Source organism: Ptiloglossa arizonensis, chromosome 14 (genome assembly GCF_051014685.1).
Source record: "Ptiloglossa arizonensis isolate GNS036 chromosome 14, iyPtiAriz1_principal, whole genome shotgun sequence".
Lineage (NCBI taxonomy): Eukaryota > Metazoa > Arthropoda > Insecta > Hymenoptera > Colletidae > Ptiloglossa > Ptiloglossa arizonensis.
In genome coordinates, this window is record NC_135061.1 from 6,344,116 (window position 1) to 6,361,331 (window position 17,216).

At 32.1% G+C, this 17,216-nt stretch overlaps 3 protein-coding genes across 13 annotated transcripts; 2 read left to right on the plus strand and 1 right to left on the minus strand.

Moving 5' to 3' along the window:
* Window positions 1-128: 128 nt before the first annotated feature.
* On the minus strand, window positions 129-13,480 carry LOC143154186 (homologous-pairing protein 2 homolog). 3 transcript variants are annotated; one of them, XM_076326077.1, is made up of 6 exons: window positions 12,365-13,480; window positions 5,761-5,909; window positions 5,263-5,672; window positions 1,231-1,395; window positions 895-1,088; window positions 129-833 (listed from the first exon to the last, which is right to left on the minus strand). In XM_076326077.1, exons 5-6 carry the CDS (start codon window positions 1,042-1,044, stop codon window positions 381-383), a joined length of 603 nt encoding a protein of 200 aa, XP_076182192.1. In that variant the 5' UTR covers window positions 1,045-1,088; window positions 1,231-1,395; window positions 5,263-5,672; window positions 5,761-5,909; window positions 12,365-13,480; the 3' UTR covers window positions 129-380. The 3 variants fall into 3 exon arrangements, with proteins under 3 accessions (XP_076182192.1, XP_076182195.1, XP_076182193.1); XM_076326080.1 differs by having other exon boundaries at window positions 5,263-5,541; window positions 5,730-5,909; XM_076326078.1 differs by lacking the exons at window positions 5,263-5,672; window positions 5,761-5,909; window positions 12,365-13,480 and having other exon boundaries at window positions 1,231-1,545.
* On the plus strand, window positions 3,505-11,048 carry LOC143154185 (dipeptidase 1). 6 transcript variants are annotated; one of them, XR_012994016.1, is made up of 12 exons: window positions 3,505-3,616; window positions 5,338-5,491; window positions 6,322-6,484; window positions 6,640-6,923; window positions 7,118-7,175; window positions 7,251-7,427; window positions 7,500-7,590; window positions 8,318-8,393; window positions 8,472-8,619; window positions 8,744-8,859; window positions 8,942-9,114; window positions 10,923-11,048. XR_012994016.1 is itself a non-coding variant. In XM_076326072.1 (11 exons), the coding sequence occupies exons 1-11, from the start codon at window positions 3,580-3,582 to the stop codon at window positions 8,979-8,981; spliced, it is 1,344 nt and encodes a 447-aa protein (XP_076182187.1). In that variant the 5' UTR covers window positions 3,505-3,579; the 3' UTR covers window positions 8,982-9,455. The 6 variants fall into 6 exon arrangements, 5 of the variants coding, with proteins under 5 accessions (XP_076182187.1, XP_076182189.1, XP_076182190.1 ...); XM_076326072.1 differs by lacking the exon at window positions 10,923-11,048 and having other exon boundaries at window positions 8,942-9,455; XM_076326074.1 differs by lacking the exons at window positions 3,505-3,616; window positions 10,923-11,048 and adding an exon at window positions 4,293-4,352 and having other exon boundaries at window positions 8,942-9,455.
* Window positions 12,768-17,177, plus strand: Pp2a-29b (Protein phosphatase PP2A regulatory subunit A). 4 transcript variants are annotated; one of them, XM_076326068.1, is made up of 12 exons: window positions 12,768-12,849; window positions 13,049-13,237; window positions 13,324-13,440; window positions 13,813-14,004; window positions 14,571-14,790; window positions 14,878-15,038; window positions 15,127-15,282; window positions 15,356-15,627; window positions 15,711-15,905; window positions 16,024-16,267; window positions 16,341-16,584; window positions 16,924-17,177. In XM_076326068.1, exons 2-12 carry the CDS (start codon window positions 13,190-13,192, stop codon window positions 16,926-16,928), a joined length of 1,854 nt encoding a protein of 617 aa, XP_076182183.1. In that variant the 5' UTR covers window positions 12,768-12,849; window positions 13,049-13,189; the 3' UTR covers window positions 16,929-17,177. The 4 variants fall into 4 exon arrangements, with proteins under 4 accessions (XP_076182183.1, XP_076182181.1, XP_076182182.1 ...); XM_076326066.1 differs by lacking the exon at window positions 12,768-12,849 and having other exon boundaries at window positions 13,032-13,237; window positions 16,929-17,177; XM_076326067.1 differs by lacking the exon at window positions 12,768-12,849 and having other exon boundaries at window positions 13,033-13,237; window positions 13,327-13,440.
* Window positions 17,178-17,216: the final 39 nt, after the last annotated feature.

Here is a 17,216-nt window from a genome sequence, read left to right on the forward strand (position 1 = left end):
TCATTGATATTACTGTGAATCTATCATATTAAAATATTTTGTTTCTCTTATGCATTAAACTATTAATATATACAAATATATTAACGACATTATATAAAACATACAAAATGAAAAGTTGAGGCAATAATTCTCTTCTACATTGTACCTATGTAATTTCTTGTAATTACTTAAATATTATAACAAAAATTTATAAATTATGTTGACAAACTTACAGTATTAATCATACATTAGAAAAAAAATTGTTAATCAATTAAAAATATTTTAAAGTAATATTTTAAAACAATAAGTAATTGGTTAATTTAAATAGTTGCTTATTTTAAATACAAAAGTGTAAACTCAAATTTAAATATTACAAAATAAAATACATAATAATACTGGTGTCACTTAACAATTTTTGGTTCTATACCTATTTCCTCGTGTAATTCAGTTTTGCTACCAGGATAGTTTTCTAAAATACAATCTATAATGTCTGTACATAAACGTTTTCGTTTTGTGTATTCACGAGAGTAATCATTCATTGCTTTCTCTGTCTTCCTTTTAAGTTCACCTATGTCTTCTGTACCACTTGACTCCATCAACGTATCCAATTTATTTGAAAATACCTTAATATTCTCCTCTAGAAAAGCTTTTTGTTTCTTTGCTTCTTCAATTGTAATACTAGATTTTACAGAAATCAATAAAGCTTCGTGTATTTTAATTTCTTTTTCCAATTCCTGATATTTGCTTTCAACTTCATTAGCATGTGCTTGCATTTCTTTATCTATCCTCATTAATTCTTCTACATCTTGATTCAAATCTTGCATTACACAGTAAACCTTTTGCTTTCCATAAACCTAATGTAAAAATCTGTCAGTTATATTGCTTAATTTTTATACTTAATACTATTTATCTTACTTTTTCAAATATTTTTTTTTCAGTCACCAACTTATCTATAGCTTTTTGTACAGCCACTTTACCATACTCATTATGCAGACTACATACTATATCGTTAACACTATATGGCCTATTCTGTACTTTCATATATTTATATACAGTTTCTGCCATTATTACTTATAATTTGTTTCGCCTTTTTATTCACCCCAAGTATTCTGAGGAATATTAATGTATTAATAATTATTTAAGAGCGAATTATTAAAAGTACTGATTACAACAGATTGCTTGAAGTAGTATGAAGTATTATAAATTTCATGTGCATATATACATTTTATAATTGATATTTTTATTACTTACATTATTAAGCATGAGATTATTAATTCAAAACTTGTTACTTCGTTATTCTCCACTACTTATCTACCTTTATCAGAAACATTAATATTGACGGAATTAATGTAACGTAATACGTCTTGATTTGTCACCACGAAAATTTTCCACTGTCTAGGTTAAAAATTCATAACTCTGTCACATAAGAAACATGACAATAATTATTATAACAAAATGTAGAATTTATTATGTTTGTACATGCATTTGTTCCATTAATTTATTTTAGAACATTATAAACTGTAATGTAATGCAAATAAGCAACAAGTGTTTGTCCTACATTCATAGATCACGTGGTTAATTCAGTAATTCCTTAATCTCTCACGAATATCAAAAGCGCGCGAAATTTGTCAAACATGATAAACTGATGTTATTTAACATTTTTAGACACGAAGAACAAATATTTTGTAAAGTGCACATCAAAATTGCAAAACAATATGACACTGCTTATTCTCTAGATAGCTATTATGATAATAATGTGCGTAATACGCACACACGTAAAACGTAGAAATAACCGTTTCATAATTTTGAGCAGTCATAATCTTTTAGCTAAATTGTTAATAATCTGGTTCTTCATCGATTTTGATTACCTTGAAATATGTTGTAAAGGACAATATTTTGAGCAATTTTCTCTTATATATATATATATATATATATAACAGGCGATCGGTCTAAGTTTCCGAAATATGGTGTGATGAAATTGTATTTGACAGGTCATAATATTTGGTTGTTATTTAATACAAAATTTATTTAAATTTGTTCCCTCCGCATGCATTTTTACTTTGAAAAGATCTAACCTAACCTAACCATTGTGTTAAACTAAGTTATCCTATCCTATATTTAACCCAAGGATAGGTATGGTTCGTGTAATCCGATACACTAAGCGGTGAATGTGCCAGCTATGCCTGCAATTGTCTCACAAATGCACACTTACGGGCAGAATCCAATTTATACATCAAAATATTTTATCCCATGTAAAATTGACCTGTTTATTCTCCGATAAGTGAAATGTTGCGTAGCAATTCGTGCATCTATGTATAAGATACAGTGTAATACTGTTTCAATAGCGCCACTTGCTTAGAAATTGATTTATCATATTCGACACTTATTCCTTTCATTGACGATGGCGAATACCATTCAATGTCCAGTTTCCGAATAAACAATTCAAAGCGATCGAATTATTTCTGCGAATAATGCTGGTATAACATTAATTTAAATTCTAAACAGAATTTTTTTATATTCCAGTTCCCTTCAAAGGGGGCAAGAAGACATTGCAACAGGTATTATACGATCGAATAAATAAGCACGACGATAGTCCATTCTGTTTATTTTTCACGCAAATATTTTTCCCAACGAATAAATCGTAAATCGATCGTACTATTCATATCACTCTTCATAAATGTATACATACAGATGCTTACGCGCATAATGAGAGTTGTTCATAGAATTCAATCGATCCGAATAGTTTATGGAGTCGAAAACTAAATGGTATTCCCTACGGTCGATAAAGCGGTAAGTTGTTAATTATGGTGGATAAATTTGTAAGTACGTGGTGGAATGTTGCGATCGACCGCGCAAGAAAAAATTCAAAATCATTGATATCGGTTAAGTTTAATTTTTCAATTCACCCATTATAAGTATTGGTTACCGACTATCGTGTTATGTTTATATAAACAACATATTAGCAACGATCGTACATTGATGTATACACTGTCACGGACGTGCACGTGTAAGCAGAATCCTATATACAGTATCGTAGGTTTTTTTATTAATATCTCATAAACTGATAAATATCCAAAACTGAAATTTTACATTTAAGGTCTATATCTTCTTCCCATGACACGGACCAAATTTTATAGAACCAGAGCCTCATATTTTTCCCAAGTCTTTTTTAAGATAACATTCGATCAAATGTATGCGAAATGTGTATACATACATATTTATTTTCCTACCCAATACGACATCTACTGTTCTTAATGCTTTTATTGGGCTATGAATTGAAACACTTTCTCGCTCCAATCCACGATGTATTCGTAAACGAAACGAATATGATATATGATATCTTTGATATCCCATAGAGTAAACAGAACATTCAACACGTCTAACCACATTGAGGAGAGCAAAAACAGCTATTGCAAATAAATCTCTCGATGTGAGGTAGTGGATGAAGACTAAATTCTGATGATCTGTTATGCATACATACATATATAGAGAGTACCGGTGTGCATAGAAGATTCACGTGTAAGACATAACTGAGCGAGTTATCGCCAAAGAACGAGCGTGAATAGTGTCATTGAAAAAACGTTGTGTTCTACATTCGTAATGGGTGGATCAATTATTGCACAGTTGAAATGGAACGGTTTGACGTCTGTTATATTATGCCATTTAAATTAATTATAACAATCGCGACAATTTTACCTAAAGTTACTTTAGAAATACCAATACGTGTAAAGAATTTGTTTACGTTTAATGTGAACGAGTGAATCGAGTAAATATAATGGTCGTAACGTTACATAAACGATGAAATATATTATTCGAATAACGTTGCATTATTAGAGTAAATTATGAAAATTTTGTTTTGTAAATAGTAAACGGAGCACGAATATTGGAGCATAATCGCTGTACACTGTCTCGACACGTGTGAAGAGCTGTATCGTGTATTTAATGACCGCAAACAGTCATGAAAAATATGTGCATCGATTGGAAATTGTTTTATATTATCCGCTTGGAAAATTATGCGATACGTATTTGAAAGTTTTTCAAATTTAAAGTTTTCAAAATGAGGGTATCAATGTCAACAGCAAAGTATACCTTTCACGTTCATCTGAACCAGCGTGTTAATTTTGAGATTGATTTCAAACTTTAAAATTAGATTCAGCTTTGATACCTGTTCGATGGATTAATTTATAGATTTCAGATTCGAGTAACCATATATAAATATTGTATGTGGTTTTATTTTTGTACGGGTCTGTATGCGTGAGAGGAGTGTTAGTGGGTGTTATTGTCCAAAAGAGTTGCTGGAGAGTCAGTTGGTTGTGAGAGTTCATTGAGAGTATAACGAACGAGTTTTACAAGTTAAGTGAGAGAAACAAGCTGTGCGTAATGTAATAGAAAGTTGCCACTTTTATTAAATTCGTTAAATCTGCACAACCTTTTCTCCTGCGAAATTCACTAAGAACCACTCAGTTGTAAAAAATGCGACTTACAGTGTTCTTCTCGTATACGTATCATGTTATTTTTAATATTTACGAATTAGAAAGTAATATCATTGGTCTTTTCCCGTTTGCTGTAGCGAAAAGAATACGTAACACGCGTATATTCGCTTACAAGCATTAACAATATTCCTTGTTAATTTATCATTTATTGTTAATTATCATTAGCATTTCAACTTACAATTTTACAATGCAACATTACAATCGTGAAACATATATTATCATCGTCTCTCAATACTGTTAGTAAATTGATTAAATGTGTATTATATTTCATATCGACTGATAATAGATATTGAGATACTATTCATGTAGTGTCATATCCAACAAGAAAAATGTCGAAGTACAATGACTTGTACAATTTATTCAATACCTCCAATTACATTCTCTATTACGTATACGGAACTAATCAAGCGAAGAACCAAATGAATAGCTTATTAGCTATGTTTAAAAACGATAACACACTGTACAACTTTACTACATCTTGAAATTAATTACAAAATTATTTTTACCCAATTAATTGACCCGTAACGATACGATTAGCGAGATTTTTTTATTAATAAGGAAGGCTTTAAGATAATCTATTATAAACCACTCGTAACAAACACAACGACCTTGAATATCATATAATTCGTGCATTGAGACCCGAATGTATATATACAAAACAATCTCATCTCGCGTATATACAAACCGATAAATTTCTACGCTGAAGTAGTAAAACAAACAACACGTGATTGATTGTAATCGATGAGATGTCTGAAGATAAGAAATTGATTTTGGGTCTGCTTTTTCTTACCTGCCCTATAAAATCACTGTCCAGTGGGAGTCCACCTCAGATCAATCGATGTAACTGTTACTGAATCTCTTTCAGATTGCATAATAAAGTGTTGTACTGGAAAGATGTTATACTTGAACATTGTGGTGTGCCTGTCGGTGTTGCTTCTCGTAATTGGCCTGTCCATAGGGCTTAGCGTTAATACCTTCAAAGGAAGCGATGTCCTCGACTCGGTACCACTAATCGACGGGTAAGTATACTTTGCGAACGCGGTAAATTGATAAAAGGATAAACACCAACCTGATGTAAACATGCGCGATAGAAAAAATCAAATCTCAATTATATAATTGTTGTTTAATATTTCTTGTTAAATTGGGACTTTTAACTGCCTTAATATTTGATCGCCGTACAGCGTAAAAAATAGTACAATGCTATAGTAAAAGAGGAAAGTAATAAAAAGTAACGAAAAGAAAGCACTAGTACAATACCATTAGAAATCTCTATTCAAGATTCCACTACCTTTTGTAAGCCAATAACAGTTATAGTTTTTACTATCTACTATGGTTGTCGATTAGTTTTTACCATCTGTTATACTCAACGACTATAGTAGACACGTACTTTCGATATTTTAATTCATTTGCATCGAGAAACGCAGCACGTTGAGTTACCTGCAACATTAAATACGGATTATTTTGAATAAGCGTAGTTAACGTTCGTAACTATTACGTTTGATTGTTTTGAAGCTAACGATATAGGTCAGATACTACACGTGGAATATTCGTATTCGCTTTTTAAGACATATGAGAATAATTAGAATGTTTATTGAAAAGTAAGGTCAGTTTTGCAATTCATTTGCAAGCTTGGTAAATATTTTGTTTAACATGACACTATCATCCACTGCATAAAATATTACATACGATATGTATGCGACACGTTTAAATCAAGTGAATAGTCGCTACATTTTCCATTGTCGATCTAAAAACATCTGGTGCATAAATTCGATATGAGATACATGATAATGCATTGTTCCTGGATCAAGTTTCACGTGGTGCATTGATAAAACGATTGTTTTCCTTCCAGACACAACGATTTGCCTTACAATTTGTACGCAAAGCTGAACAACAAGTTAGCAGATTTCCATTTGGAAAAGAATCTTACCAACGATGTTTCATGGGGAAAAAGTGCATGTGACAGTTGCTACACAGATCTTCCCAGATTGAGGAAGGGGAAAGTTGGAGGACAAGTGAGTCAGGAAATTTATTTTTTGCCATACGAGACAATTGATTAATTTTCCTGATTCTTTGGTTTGTCTCGTGTATTTTCTTCAAATACTTTTCGCAATCCACTTTACATGCGTTACATTAATAAAGTAATAACTAGAACACCTGTGAATTTTAGTTCTGGGCTGCATACGTTACGTGCGACTCTCAATATAAAGATGCGGTACAGCTGACGATGCGACAAATCGACGTCATCCACAGATTGATCGCCAGATACCCAAATGATTTACAATTTGTCACCGATGCGGATAACATCGAAGTGGCGTTCAAAAATGGGAAAATCGCCTCAATGATAGGTGTCGAGGGAGGTCACTCCATTGATTCCAGTTTGGCGATTCTCAGACTTTATTATCAGCTCGGAGTACGCTACCTAACTTTAACGCATACTTGTAACACGCCATGGTACGTTACACAATCATGGAGTAAAGGAAACGTTTCAATTATTAACGATTTCGTCGAAACTTTAGCGTAGTATATTTTCCATCCATAGAAACGAAGGAAATGAGACGAAGTGACTTTAATTGTATGAATTTAGACGAACAAATGAAAGAAGTAAATTTCGAAAATAAATAAATATAATCTTCTCGTTTTTTCAGGGCTGACGCATCGACGGTAAATGCCGGTTATGTTAACAATCTCACAGACTTTGGAACTGTAAGTTGAGATTCTTTATTTACCCGATTATGCGTATTAAATTCGTTACACAAAAATTCGTACGTTTTCGTGCAGGTGATTATTTATGAAATGAATCGATTAGGAATGCTGGTCGATTTATCACACGTCTCGCATAACGTTATGAGAGAAGTACTCGCGATAGCGAAGGCTCCTGTTATGTTCTCTCATTCATCGGCGTTCAGTGTTTGCCAACATTATCGTAATGTTCCCGACGATGTGCTTCAATTAGTTGTGAGATATTTTTTCACTTGCCACAGACACTTTGCAATGATACGTAAGACATAATTCGATGGAAATTTTCAGAAAAAGAACAACGGTGTCGTGTTGGTGAACTTTTACTCCGGTTTCGTAAATTGCAACACTTCCAGAAAGGCGACAATGCAAGATGTCATTGGTACGATGAAGATAATTCGTGTTCTACTCTTTAACGTAATTTTTATAATAAAAAGGACGAACCACCGGATAATTTGGCTACCGCTGTTACTTTTATTGCTACCAACATTTTGACATCGCATGTAACATGGTTGAAGAAAGGTCATCTTAAATTGTATGCTTAATTCTTTAATCTTTATTGCCTGTCGTTTGGCGAACATTCAGTCGAAGTAAATGAATTGTATCAACATGACTTTCAAATGACGTTCAGTACGGAAATTCGTGTCGACGAATCGTCCAGTTTTGAATGTTCAAAAAGGGCTGTTATATGCTCAGAATGTTAAATTCCGCCAATCTAAATTTTCATACTAAAGATTATTCGAGGGTCATATTTTTATAGCTCATTGGTAAAAAAAAATTATTGTACGGTACGTAACAAAGTTTAACGTGATCAAATCCAATATTTATCTTTGAAAAAGTTTTCCGAACAATGTTTTCCACCGTGAAAAAAATATTGTCTCTCACTACGAATAAACAAGTTATGTGGTTCACTCGGTAGATAACTCGATATTTCGCGTCACTCTATAAATACACGGACATGAATTTTATTCAATTAATTGTCCTATAAAATGCAGTCTCATTCAGATTTCAATCTGTTTAAAAGTGATAGAGTACTCCTCATATGTTTCATTAAAATTGTCATTAATTACGATATTATCGTGAATGATACTTAATTTACGGTTTTATAGATCACATAAATTACATTCGTAATCTAATCGGAGCTGATCATGTTGGTATCGGTGCCGATTACGACGGTGTAGAAGTGTAAGTATTGCAACGATCGTGCAGTAGCCGAAAATTTTTGGAAAAATTAAGAAAATTTCTAAACGAAATTTACGTTAGGATGCCCGACGGTTTGGAAGACGTTTCCAAATACACAGATTTGTTCGATCGCTTGTACGAAAGCGACGTGACACCACGATGGACCAGAAAGGAACTCGAAGGACTGGCTGGCAAGAATTTAATTCGTGTATTTAAAGCCGTAGAAATGGTAAGTAAAATAGAATTGAGTAAGATCGTTTTCCATTATCGTTCAAAAAATCGTTAGAATTGTAGAATTGTAAGTTAGAGTGTAAATACAAATTCTGTTCTTTTCTGACGACATTGTATTAAAGGTTCGAGATTTATTAGCAACAGAAACCCCGCGAGAAGATATCATAACCGGACTAGAATTGTATAATGCCGAATTAAGTAGCGGTGTGAAACCAGGCTCGTGCAATACTGCAAAAGAGTAAGTACAAACTTGATAAATCTACGAATATTTTTTACGCATGAACTTTTAATATTGTGTCTTCGTTTCTTTGTTCGCACAGATGGGCCGAAGTTAATGTTACGACCAATAATACGGATTAACATTGAGATTTGTTTAAAACAAATTTCACTACACGATATATGACGAGAGATTTGTTCCCTTATTACGTTTCATATAAATTGGTTCCTATTATAATCCATGAAAATATAGAATATTTTTACCCACTTTTATTACGTATGTGTACTCTCCATAATCGTAATAATTCGACTATTCTCTGTATGTGTGTGTATAGATATATATATATCTATTGTAAATTTCAAAATTTACAAACGAAAAATCGGTATTTACAATATATGACTAAAATACATATATAGGCACATAGTTTAATGCTTTTTTATTTATGTATTACAAAAGTAGAACGAAACACTCAATAATTGTTAATACGACGAATGAAAATTATCGTTACGCACGGAACTGACCAGTGAGTGAAAATCGTTCGCTATGTTGGTAACACTGTAAAATTAATGAATTCTCGATCTTCTTTTGAATAACAATATATGAAAACTACGAGAATACAACTTTGTTCCTTGTCTTCAGTCTGTTTTAAGCCTTGCTTAACCTACTTCACGATAATTGAAAACGATGCGGCAAACAACACTGGCCGAACGTAAATCGGTAATTAATTATTACAATAATGGAAGAAGTTACAACGAAATTAGTGAAATAATTAATAGGAGTAGAAGTACGGTTCAATCCATTATAAAACGTTATAAAAAAGAAGACCGTATTGTGAACAAAGTCAGACATAGATCCGATAAAAAGCTTAATGCCACGAACGAACGATGGATTACCAGTAAAATTAAAGAAGATCCGACGATCAGAGCACCTAAATTGGCATCAGATGTTAAGAAATATTTAAATATTACGGTAAGCGAATCAACAATTCGAAGAATTCTAAAACAAAACAATTACCACGGTAGAGTTGTCCGGGAAAAAACACTGTCAACGTTGACAAATAAAAAGAAGAGACACGTGTTTGCAAGGAAATACTTGAAAGAGGATTTTCATTTCTGGAAAACCGTAATTTTTACGAATGAATCGAAATTTCATATTTTTGGTTCCAATGGGAGGAAAATTGTGTGGCGAGAACAAAGTACAAAGATGAATATTGAACATTCTCAGTCAACTGTTAAATGTGGAGGCGAATCACAAATGGTATGGAGTTGTATGTCGGCGTTGGAAATTTAGTGTTTATAGACAAACTAATGGACAAATGGATCTATTTGAACGTATTAAAAAATAATATAAAGCAAAACGCTAAAAATATGGGAATTTTAAATAATTTTAAATTTTACGCCGACAATGGTCCAAAGCACAACTCTTACGTAGTTAGGAGTTGGTTATTGTACAATTGTCCAAAAGTTCTAGAAACTCCTCCTCGATCACCCGATATTAATATTATCGAACATTTATGGGATGAATTGGAGAGAAAAATAAGGTTGCATAATATTACAAGTAAAGAAACACTCAGGAGAGCATTGCAAGAAGAGTGGTCGAAAATAATGCCCGAATTTTGCGAAAATTTGGTTAAATCTATACCTCGACGATTACAATGTATTAAAAATGCACGAGGATGATCCACAAAATATTAACGTAAGCTATGATATATTAATTATAACAGAAATATGATTTTTACTGACAAGGTAGTTTCACACGTAACGACAAATTTCGTTTGTTACATTAATAATTATTACTGAAGGTTTTGTTTAATTTTTGTTATATACTAAATAAAGAAACATCGAATTATGTGGCTAGATGTGTGATTTAGCCATTTACTGTAAATTTTATGATTTACAAATAAAAATTGCCTGATACATAAAAATAAAGATTTGTGTAGTATCTAATTATGATATACGTATATATGTACATATGTATATAAAGGACTGAAAATTGACTCTAGTTTTATCTATGATACATAGTTAGGCCGTTAGACAAGTTTCGAAATGATGAATGTCTTAATATCTTTATTTTTTTCTTTCTAGCTAATAAGAAAGAAAAAGACATACGAACGACCGTCGTTTTCACGCTCGTTTGATAACGGCTTGTTAAACAAATATAACTCGTGATATATCTATACTAGAACTTACGATGAAATCCAAAACGTTTAAATAAAATCAAAAATACAAAGTACAACTACATGTGTTAAAATTCATTATATTGTTAGACACTTATTCAAATGGAAACTTACAATTAAATTAACAAAGACGAACACATCATAATACCTCTCGACGAGAAAAAATTTAATTTAAACATGCAATGAATAACTTGTTTATTTTAAATGCAAATTTTTTTTTAATTTACTTGAAATATTTTTAAAAATATCTACAAATCAAGCAAATCTTCAATATGCAATCCATGGAGTCCCATGTCGGACCAAAAACACTTATAAGAAGGTGGTATTTTCAAAAGTTCAGTCTCGAACACGAAAAGCAAATTTGAATAATCGAACACGATTAAGTAAATACAAAAAGATAAGATTTTTTGCTAATTTGGCAAGAATCGAAACGATAACAGGCGAATGTAATTTTTAAATATTCTTCACGAACAAGAGGACAGATGTTGGTCTTCGAAAACAATGATTTATAGAAAAATCAATTCGAAACTCTTACACGAATACACGGTGAGTCATCATCGATGAAAGTTAAACAAATTTTCTACACTGTTGGTAGAGGTTCCCACAAACTTAAGTATTATATAGGTTCACTTTTGTTATATCGTTTTATCAGTGGACATAACAAACAAAATATCTTTACAACTGACTTACGTTTCATATCTTTTCGTACACGTTGGTGTGTTTCTTTCTGTCGGTCTTTTACGTTTATTTTCTTTCAGTCCTCCTCCATTCAATTATAAATGCATCGTAAAAACTGAACAAACATCGAAGTTTATAGCTTATTGTGCTCGCTTTAACAAATACACTTTCTCGTTAAATTTTATCTACAAACGTTTTCTTATTTCGACCACTAAAATTGCATTTTAAACGAATGCTTGAAAAACTATTTTTCCTCGAAATGATAAACTATCTACATAATTCCAATTCCATATATTTTAATAATATAAATATAAGTTCAAAAACAGTGTCGAAATGTATCGATAAAACTAAAAAAATATTGTACATAGAGAGCGGAGTTAGTTGTAACACCGGAGTGGTAGTAACAACGTAAATATTTCGAAATGTGTAATAAATATTAATACAAATTGAAGAGAAAGAAAAGAGAAAAAAGACTATTGTCTATTGTACTATTGTCCTGTGTGCAATGATTCCTATAATAAAAGTAAACCTAATGAGAAATGGGTGCAATATTGTAACTGCAACAATGGCATGAAGAATGCACCGACCAAAACGATTTACATACATACTTGCTATAATTGCAATAAATTACATAGAATAAATTCTTCATTAAGCAAAAAAAAAAGTATTTACCAGTACCGGTAATGCGATGTAGCGGTAACGCCCTGAATTATCTTCAACAGTGCAGAAATAGTTCTCGTCTTGGCCGCTTGATTGAGAAACCAACCTCCATGTACCGACATTGCAGAACACAATCGCACAATACATCCCACTTTTTATGTATCCATAATTTTATGTTGTTTCAAGTTTAACATTCACCGAGCCAACTTATTGTTACAATATTTATCGAGACTTATGGATTTGATCGAACCACCAATGGTTATACAAAGACGAGTTTATTAAAGAAAATATACAAAGACGAGTTTCTTACGTTTACCACTTTTACCGACTTCAATGGTTCAGTTGATTATAGTACCAAGAATTACCATTCTTAAACGAAGAAGTCGCTCTAAAACCAGTGATATACTACGAGATCGGTATTTCAGATTGTACGACATCAACTTCCGTAAGGTGAAACGCTTATTCTGCATCTCGTCTGTGACATCGATTCCTACAAGGTGAAACGTCTATTTTATATCTCGCCTGTGTCGCATACGTATGAGAATCAAAATATTAGTTGACAGCACGTTTAAAACAAAGTCTGCTACAAAGGCCTTATTAATGAGTCCACTAGCGGTCAAAAAATGAAACGCTTCTTCTCTAAATTTCTTTTTCACTTTTTGGCAAAAAGTAGTAAAAATAATGTCTCTACAAAAGGCCTGCACAGAGAGTGTCATCTATTGGCCATTGTCGAAGTTAAACTCCTTCCTACGGACAACTAAGCCCCAGCTTGAGGCCCCCAGGCATAAAGAAACGCAGTCCACAGACGGGCTCGAGAAGCATTCTTCCACTTGCCTCATGGTACCCAACGGAACAGATCTTTTCAGCTCCGAACAGTACAAGGAAGTAAATTTTACATATGCCACTAGTTCACTGTAATAGTTAGTAACCATCAGATGGCGCAGTAATTTGAACACTACTTGAATGCACAGGAGTTTCCAAGCTCTGGTGTGGTCGGCAGCAAAATGGCAGCAAGCGACTCTATCACAGACGACAGCCTTTATCCGATCGCGGTTTTGATCGACGAACTAAAAAACGAAGATGTGCAGGTAATTCAAAAAATGTTTATAACCACATTTTCATTAGTGAAGGACAATCGGCTTGTTTTACCGCCTATAGTTACTGGAGAAAACGGAAAGTGTCAAGGCAACTAAAGCGATAGCGTACTACTGAATAAAATATTCTTTTAGTCGGCTGTCACTTTATTATCAACGTTCTGCTTTTGATAATAATACATCCGACACTGTATATCTAATCGTGCAATAATGCTTTCGTTGAAAGCTCTAAACGCAAAAATTTGAATTCAAACAAACATGGATTCAAAGAGATCTTCTATTAAGAAGAAAGACAGCATTTGAGAATTTATTTGAATTAATTGCAGAGGATTGGCTTGCAGTTTCACGAAATTTCTTTTGTTACAGTTACGGCTGAATTCTATAAAGAAATTATCCACGATTGCTCTTGCTTTAGGCGTTGAACGAACACGTAGTGAATTGATACCATTTCTAACGGATTCTATGTACGATGAAGATGAAGTTCTACTAGCTTTAGCAGAACAACTTGGACAGTTTACTCCTCTTGTAGGAGGGCCGGAATATGTACATTACTTATTGGTACATATCATTTATAATCTTACCCATTTAGATTCAAAAATACCATTAAATATAAGGTTTTCAAATTGTAAAAATCTTTTGGTAGGACATTACAAAATATAATTATACATTTTATTAATGATAATGCAATAGTAGTATCAATGTTTCAATAATTTTGAAATAGATGCTACACTTCATATAACTGTGTTTGTTCAATATGGTGAAATAAGTTTTCTTTGGAAAACTATGACTCATACAAGAAATATATCAAGTATTTTGTCAATGTCAATGAACATCATTTAATATAATTATTATTGTCTATATATGGTTTTAATCTAAAAAAATAATTATTAGTAGGTATTATTTGTGGAATTAATTATTAGTGTAATTATTATTGTAAGACAAAACAAATTCTGTGTTTACACAGCTGATGTATTCTTCTTTAAAATAATATCCATCGTATTTCTTATTTCTTAATATACAACAATATCATTTTTATACATATTTTAAATAAAAAAGTAAAAAATTGTTATTATTTAATTTAGCAGTAATAAGTAGGTTTAAATAGAGAATTGATTTTTATCTAGAAACCTCTAGAGATGTTGGCAACGGTCGAGGAAACTATAGTTCGAGACAAAGCAATGGAATCATTAAAAACAATAGCTGCTCAACATAGTGCAACTGATATGGAAGAGCAATTCGTTCCGTTGGTACATCGTTTAGCTACAGGAGATTGGTTTACATCAAGAACATCTGCATGCGGCCTACTTAGTGTTTGTTACCCTCGAGTTAGTCCATCAGTTAAAAGTAAGAAAAGAATAATTTGAATCTCAAAAAATATTGAAAAATAAAACTTAATTCTACAAATATAAATTTATCATTTTTGTCTTTTAGCATGTTTACGAACTCATTTTCGTAATTTGTGCCAAGATGATACACCAATGGCACGTCGATCTGCTGCTTCAAATTTAGGAGAATTTGCAAAGGTTATGGAAATTGAATATGTAAAGGCAGATTTAATTCCCATGTTTGTCATTCTGGCTCAAGATGAACAAGTAAAAAAATATAAAAATTACAGACTTGTAAAAATTACATTTGTCAATTTTTAAACACTTAATATGTACAACATATTAAATTCCATAGGATTCGGTGCGTCTTTTAGCTGTTGAAGCTTGTGTTACCATTGCAGCTCTATTACCACAGGAAGATGTAGAACAATTAGTTATGCCAACACTTAGACTGTGTGCAAACGATCAGTCATGGCGTGTACGTTACATGGTTGCTGATAAATTTACTGATGTAAGTTTCTTGGAATACTTTTTCTACATGTATATATTAATTGTTTATCAACTTCAATTCTTATTCATTGTAGCTTCAAAAAGCTGTCGGCCCAGAAATCACAAAGACAGATCTCGTACCAGCATTTCAAGTATTATTAAAAGATATAGAAGCGGAAGTACGAGCTGCAGCAGCTGATAAAGTTCGTGATTTCTGTCAAAATCTTGACAAATTTAATCAAGAATCTATTATTATGACGAATATATTACCAATAGTTAAGGAACTTGTATCAGATCCAAATCAGCATGTAAAATCAGCTCTAGCAAGCGTTATAATGGGCCTTAGTCCAATACTTGGAAAACACAAGTGAGTAAATGTTATACATCAGCATATACAAACACAATTGAAACCCGTAAATAATGGCGATAAAAAATTCTTTAAATTCATAGTACGATCGAACATCTACTACCGTTATTTTTGTCACAACTCAGAGATGAATGTTCAGAAGTGCGTTTGAATATTATCAGTAATTTAGAATGTGTCAATGAAGTTATTGGTATACAACAACTTTCACAATCTCTTTTGCCAGCTATTGTAGAATTAGCTGAAGATTTAAAATGGCGAGTAAGATTAGCCATTATAGAGTAAGTATTTTTCATAATACATTATTTTAAAATTGCATATCGTAAATATAAAATATGAGATTAATTAATGTAAGATGTTAATAGATTTATAATACAAGTATACATTTTACATTTTAAGATACATGCCATTACTAGCTGGACAACTTGGAGTTGAATTCTTTGATGAGAAGCTAAATTCTTTATGTATGACTTGGTTGGTAGATCACGTATATGCTATCCGGGAAGCAGCCACATTAAATTTGAAAAAATTGGTAGAAAAATTTGGCCCAGAATGGGCACAAAATACAGTAATACCGAAAGTTTTAGCAATGTCGAGGGATCAAAATTACCTTCACAGAATGACCTGTCTATTTTGTATTAATGTAAGTAATATTATAATATGATATTGTATCAATATTTCAATTTTTGTTTGACTTTTGATGTGGTGCATTACAGGTATTGGCTGAAGTGTGTGGTCCAGAAATAACGACAAAGGTGATGCTTCCAACTGTCCTTGGAATGGCCACTGACAATGTTGCCAATGTACGATTTAATGTTGCGAAAACTCTACAAAAGATAGGACCTTATCTTGAGCCTTGTGCAGTGCAAGCTCAAGTGAAACCTGTACTTGATAAGCTCAATACTGATAGTGATGTCGATGTGAAATACTTTGCTTCAGAAGCAATTGCCGGCATTGCAGGTAAAATTTTTACATTATTTTACTTCTAGAAACGAATTGTAAGTTTAGTTTTATTCAAATTTTAAATCCGGCACTCGGTCAAAAAAACTTGACCGCACTAGTACAAATGTAGTACAGACGTAGTACAGACGTACACTTAGGAAGAAATCCCTTCTTTAGTAGCAACAACCGCGCATCTGTAGTAGTGCGACAAGATTTTTTTTAATTCAATTGTCCTTAATAATTTCTATGTTTTCAAAATTAACAAAATTAATTATGTTGTTTTTTTTTCTTGTAATTTTATATTCTAATAAAACTATACTAAAATAAAAGACAATTATTTCAATTTATATGTTCCAGGGTAGGTTGAACAAAAAGAGACTGCATTTAAGATTTACCCTTCAATATCCAACTTCAATCTCAAGAAGTAACCTGCCGCAATATTTACACTTACACATGGCAAGAGGTAACATTATTGCACAGTCAGAGCAGATCTAATGTCGAGAAATATAAACTTCAAATTAGTAGTTCATATTAAACGATATTTTAAGTTCTGTTGTATCTGTATATCTATAATTATATTACTTATTAAATATTCAATTTAATTTGTAAAATGTATTTCTTACGCGTACCTAAATACTTATCTAAAAAAT

Excerpts from the sequence above, each read along its gene's own strand:
- Pp2a-29b (XM_076326066.1), top strand. The coding sequence starts at position 13,034 with ATGTCTCTACAAAAGGCCTGCACAGAGAGTGTCATCTATTGGCCATTG. Across the intron at positions 15,283-15,355 it reads TTGCTGATAAATTTACTGAT|CTTCAAAAAGCTGTCGGCCC; the intron begins GTAAGTTTCTTG and ends TATTCATTGTAG. Across the intron at positions 15,628-15,710 it reads CCAATACTTGGAAAACACAA|TACGATCGAACATCTACTAC; the intron begins GTGAGTAAATGT and ends TTAAATTCATAG.
- LOC143154186 (XM_076326077.1), bottom strand. The coding sequence starts at position 1,044 with ATGGCAGAAACTGTATATAAATATATGAAAGTACAGAATAGGCCATAT. Across the intron at positions 834-894 it reads AAAAAAAAATATTTGAAAAA|GTTTATGGAAAGCAAAAGGT; the intron begins GTAAGATAAATA and ends TTTTTACATTAG.
- LOC143154185 (XM_076326072.1), top strand. The coding sequence starts at position 3,580 with ATGGGTGGATCAATTATTGCACAGTTGAAATGGAACG. Across the intron at positions 7,176-7,250 it reads ATCTCACAGACTTTGGAACT|GTGATTATTTATGAAATGAA; the intron begins GTAAGTTGAGAT and ends GTTTTCGTGCAG. Across the intron at positions 7,428-7,499 it reads ACGATGTGCTTCAATTAGTT|AAAAAGAACAACGGTGTCGT; the intron begins GTGAGATATTTT and ends GGAAATTTTCAG.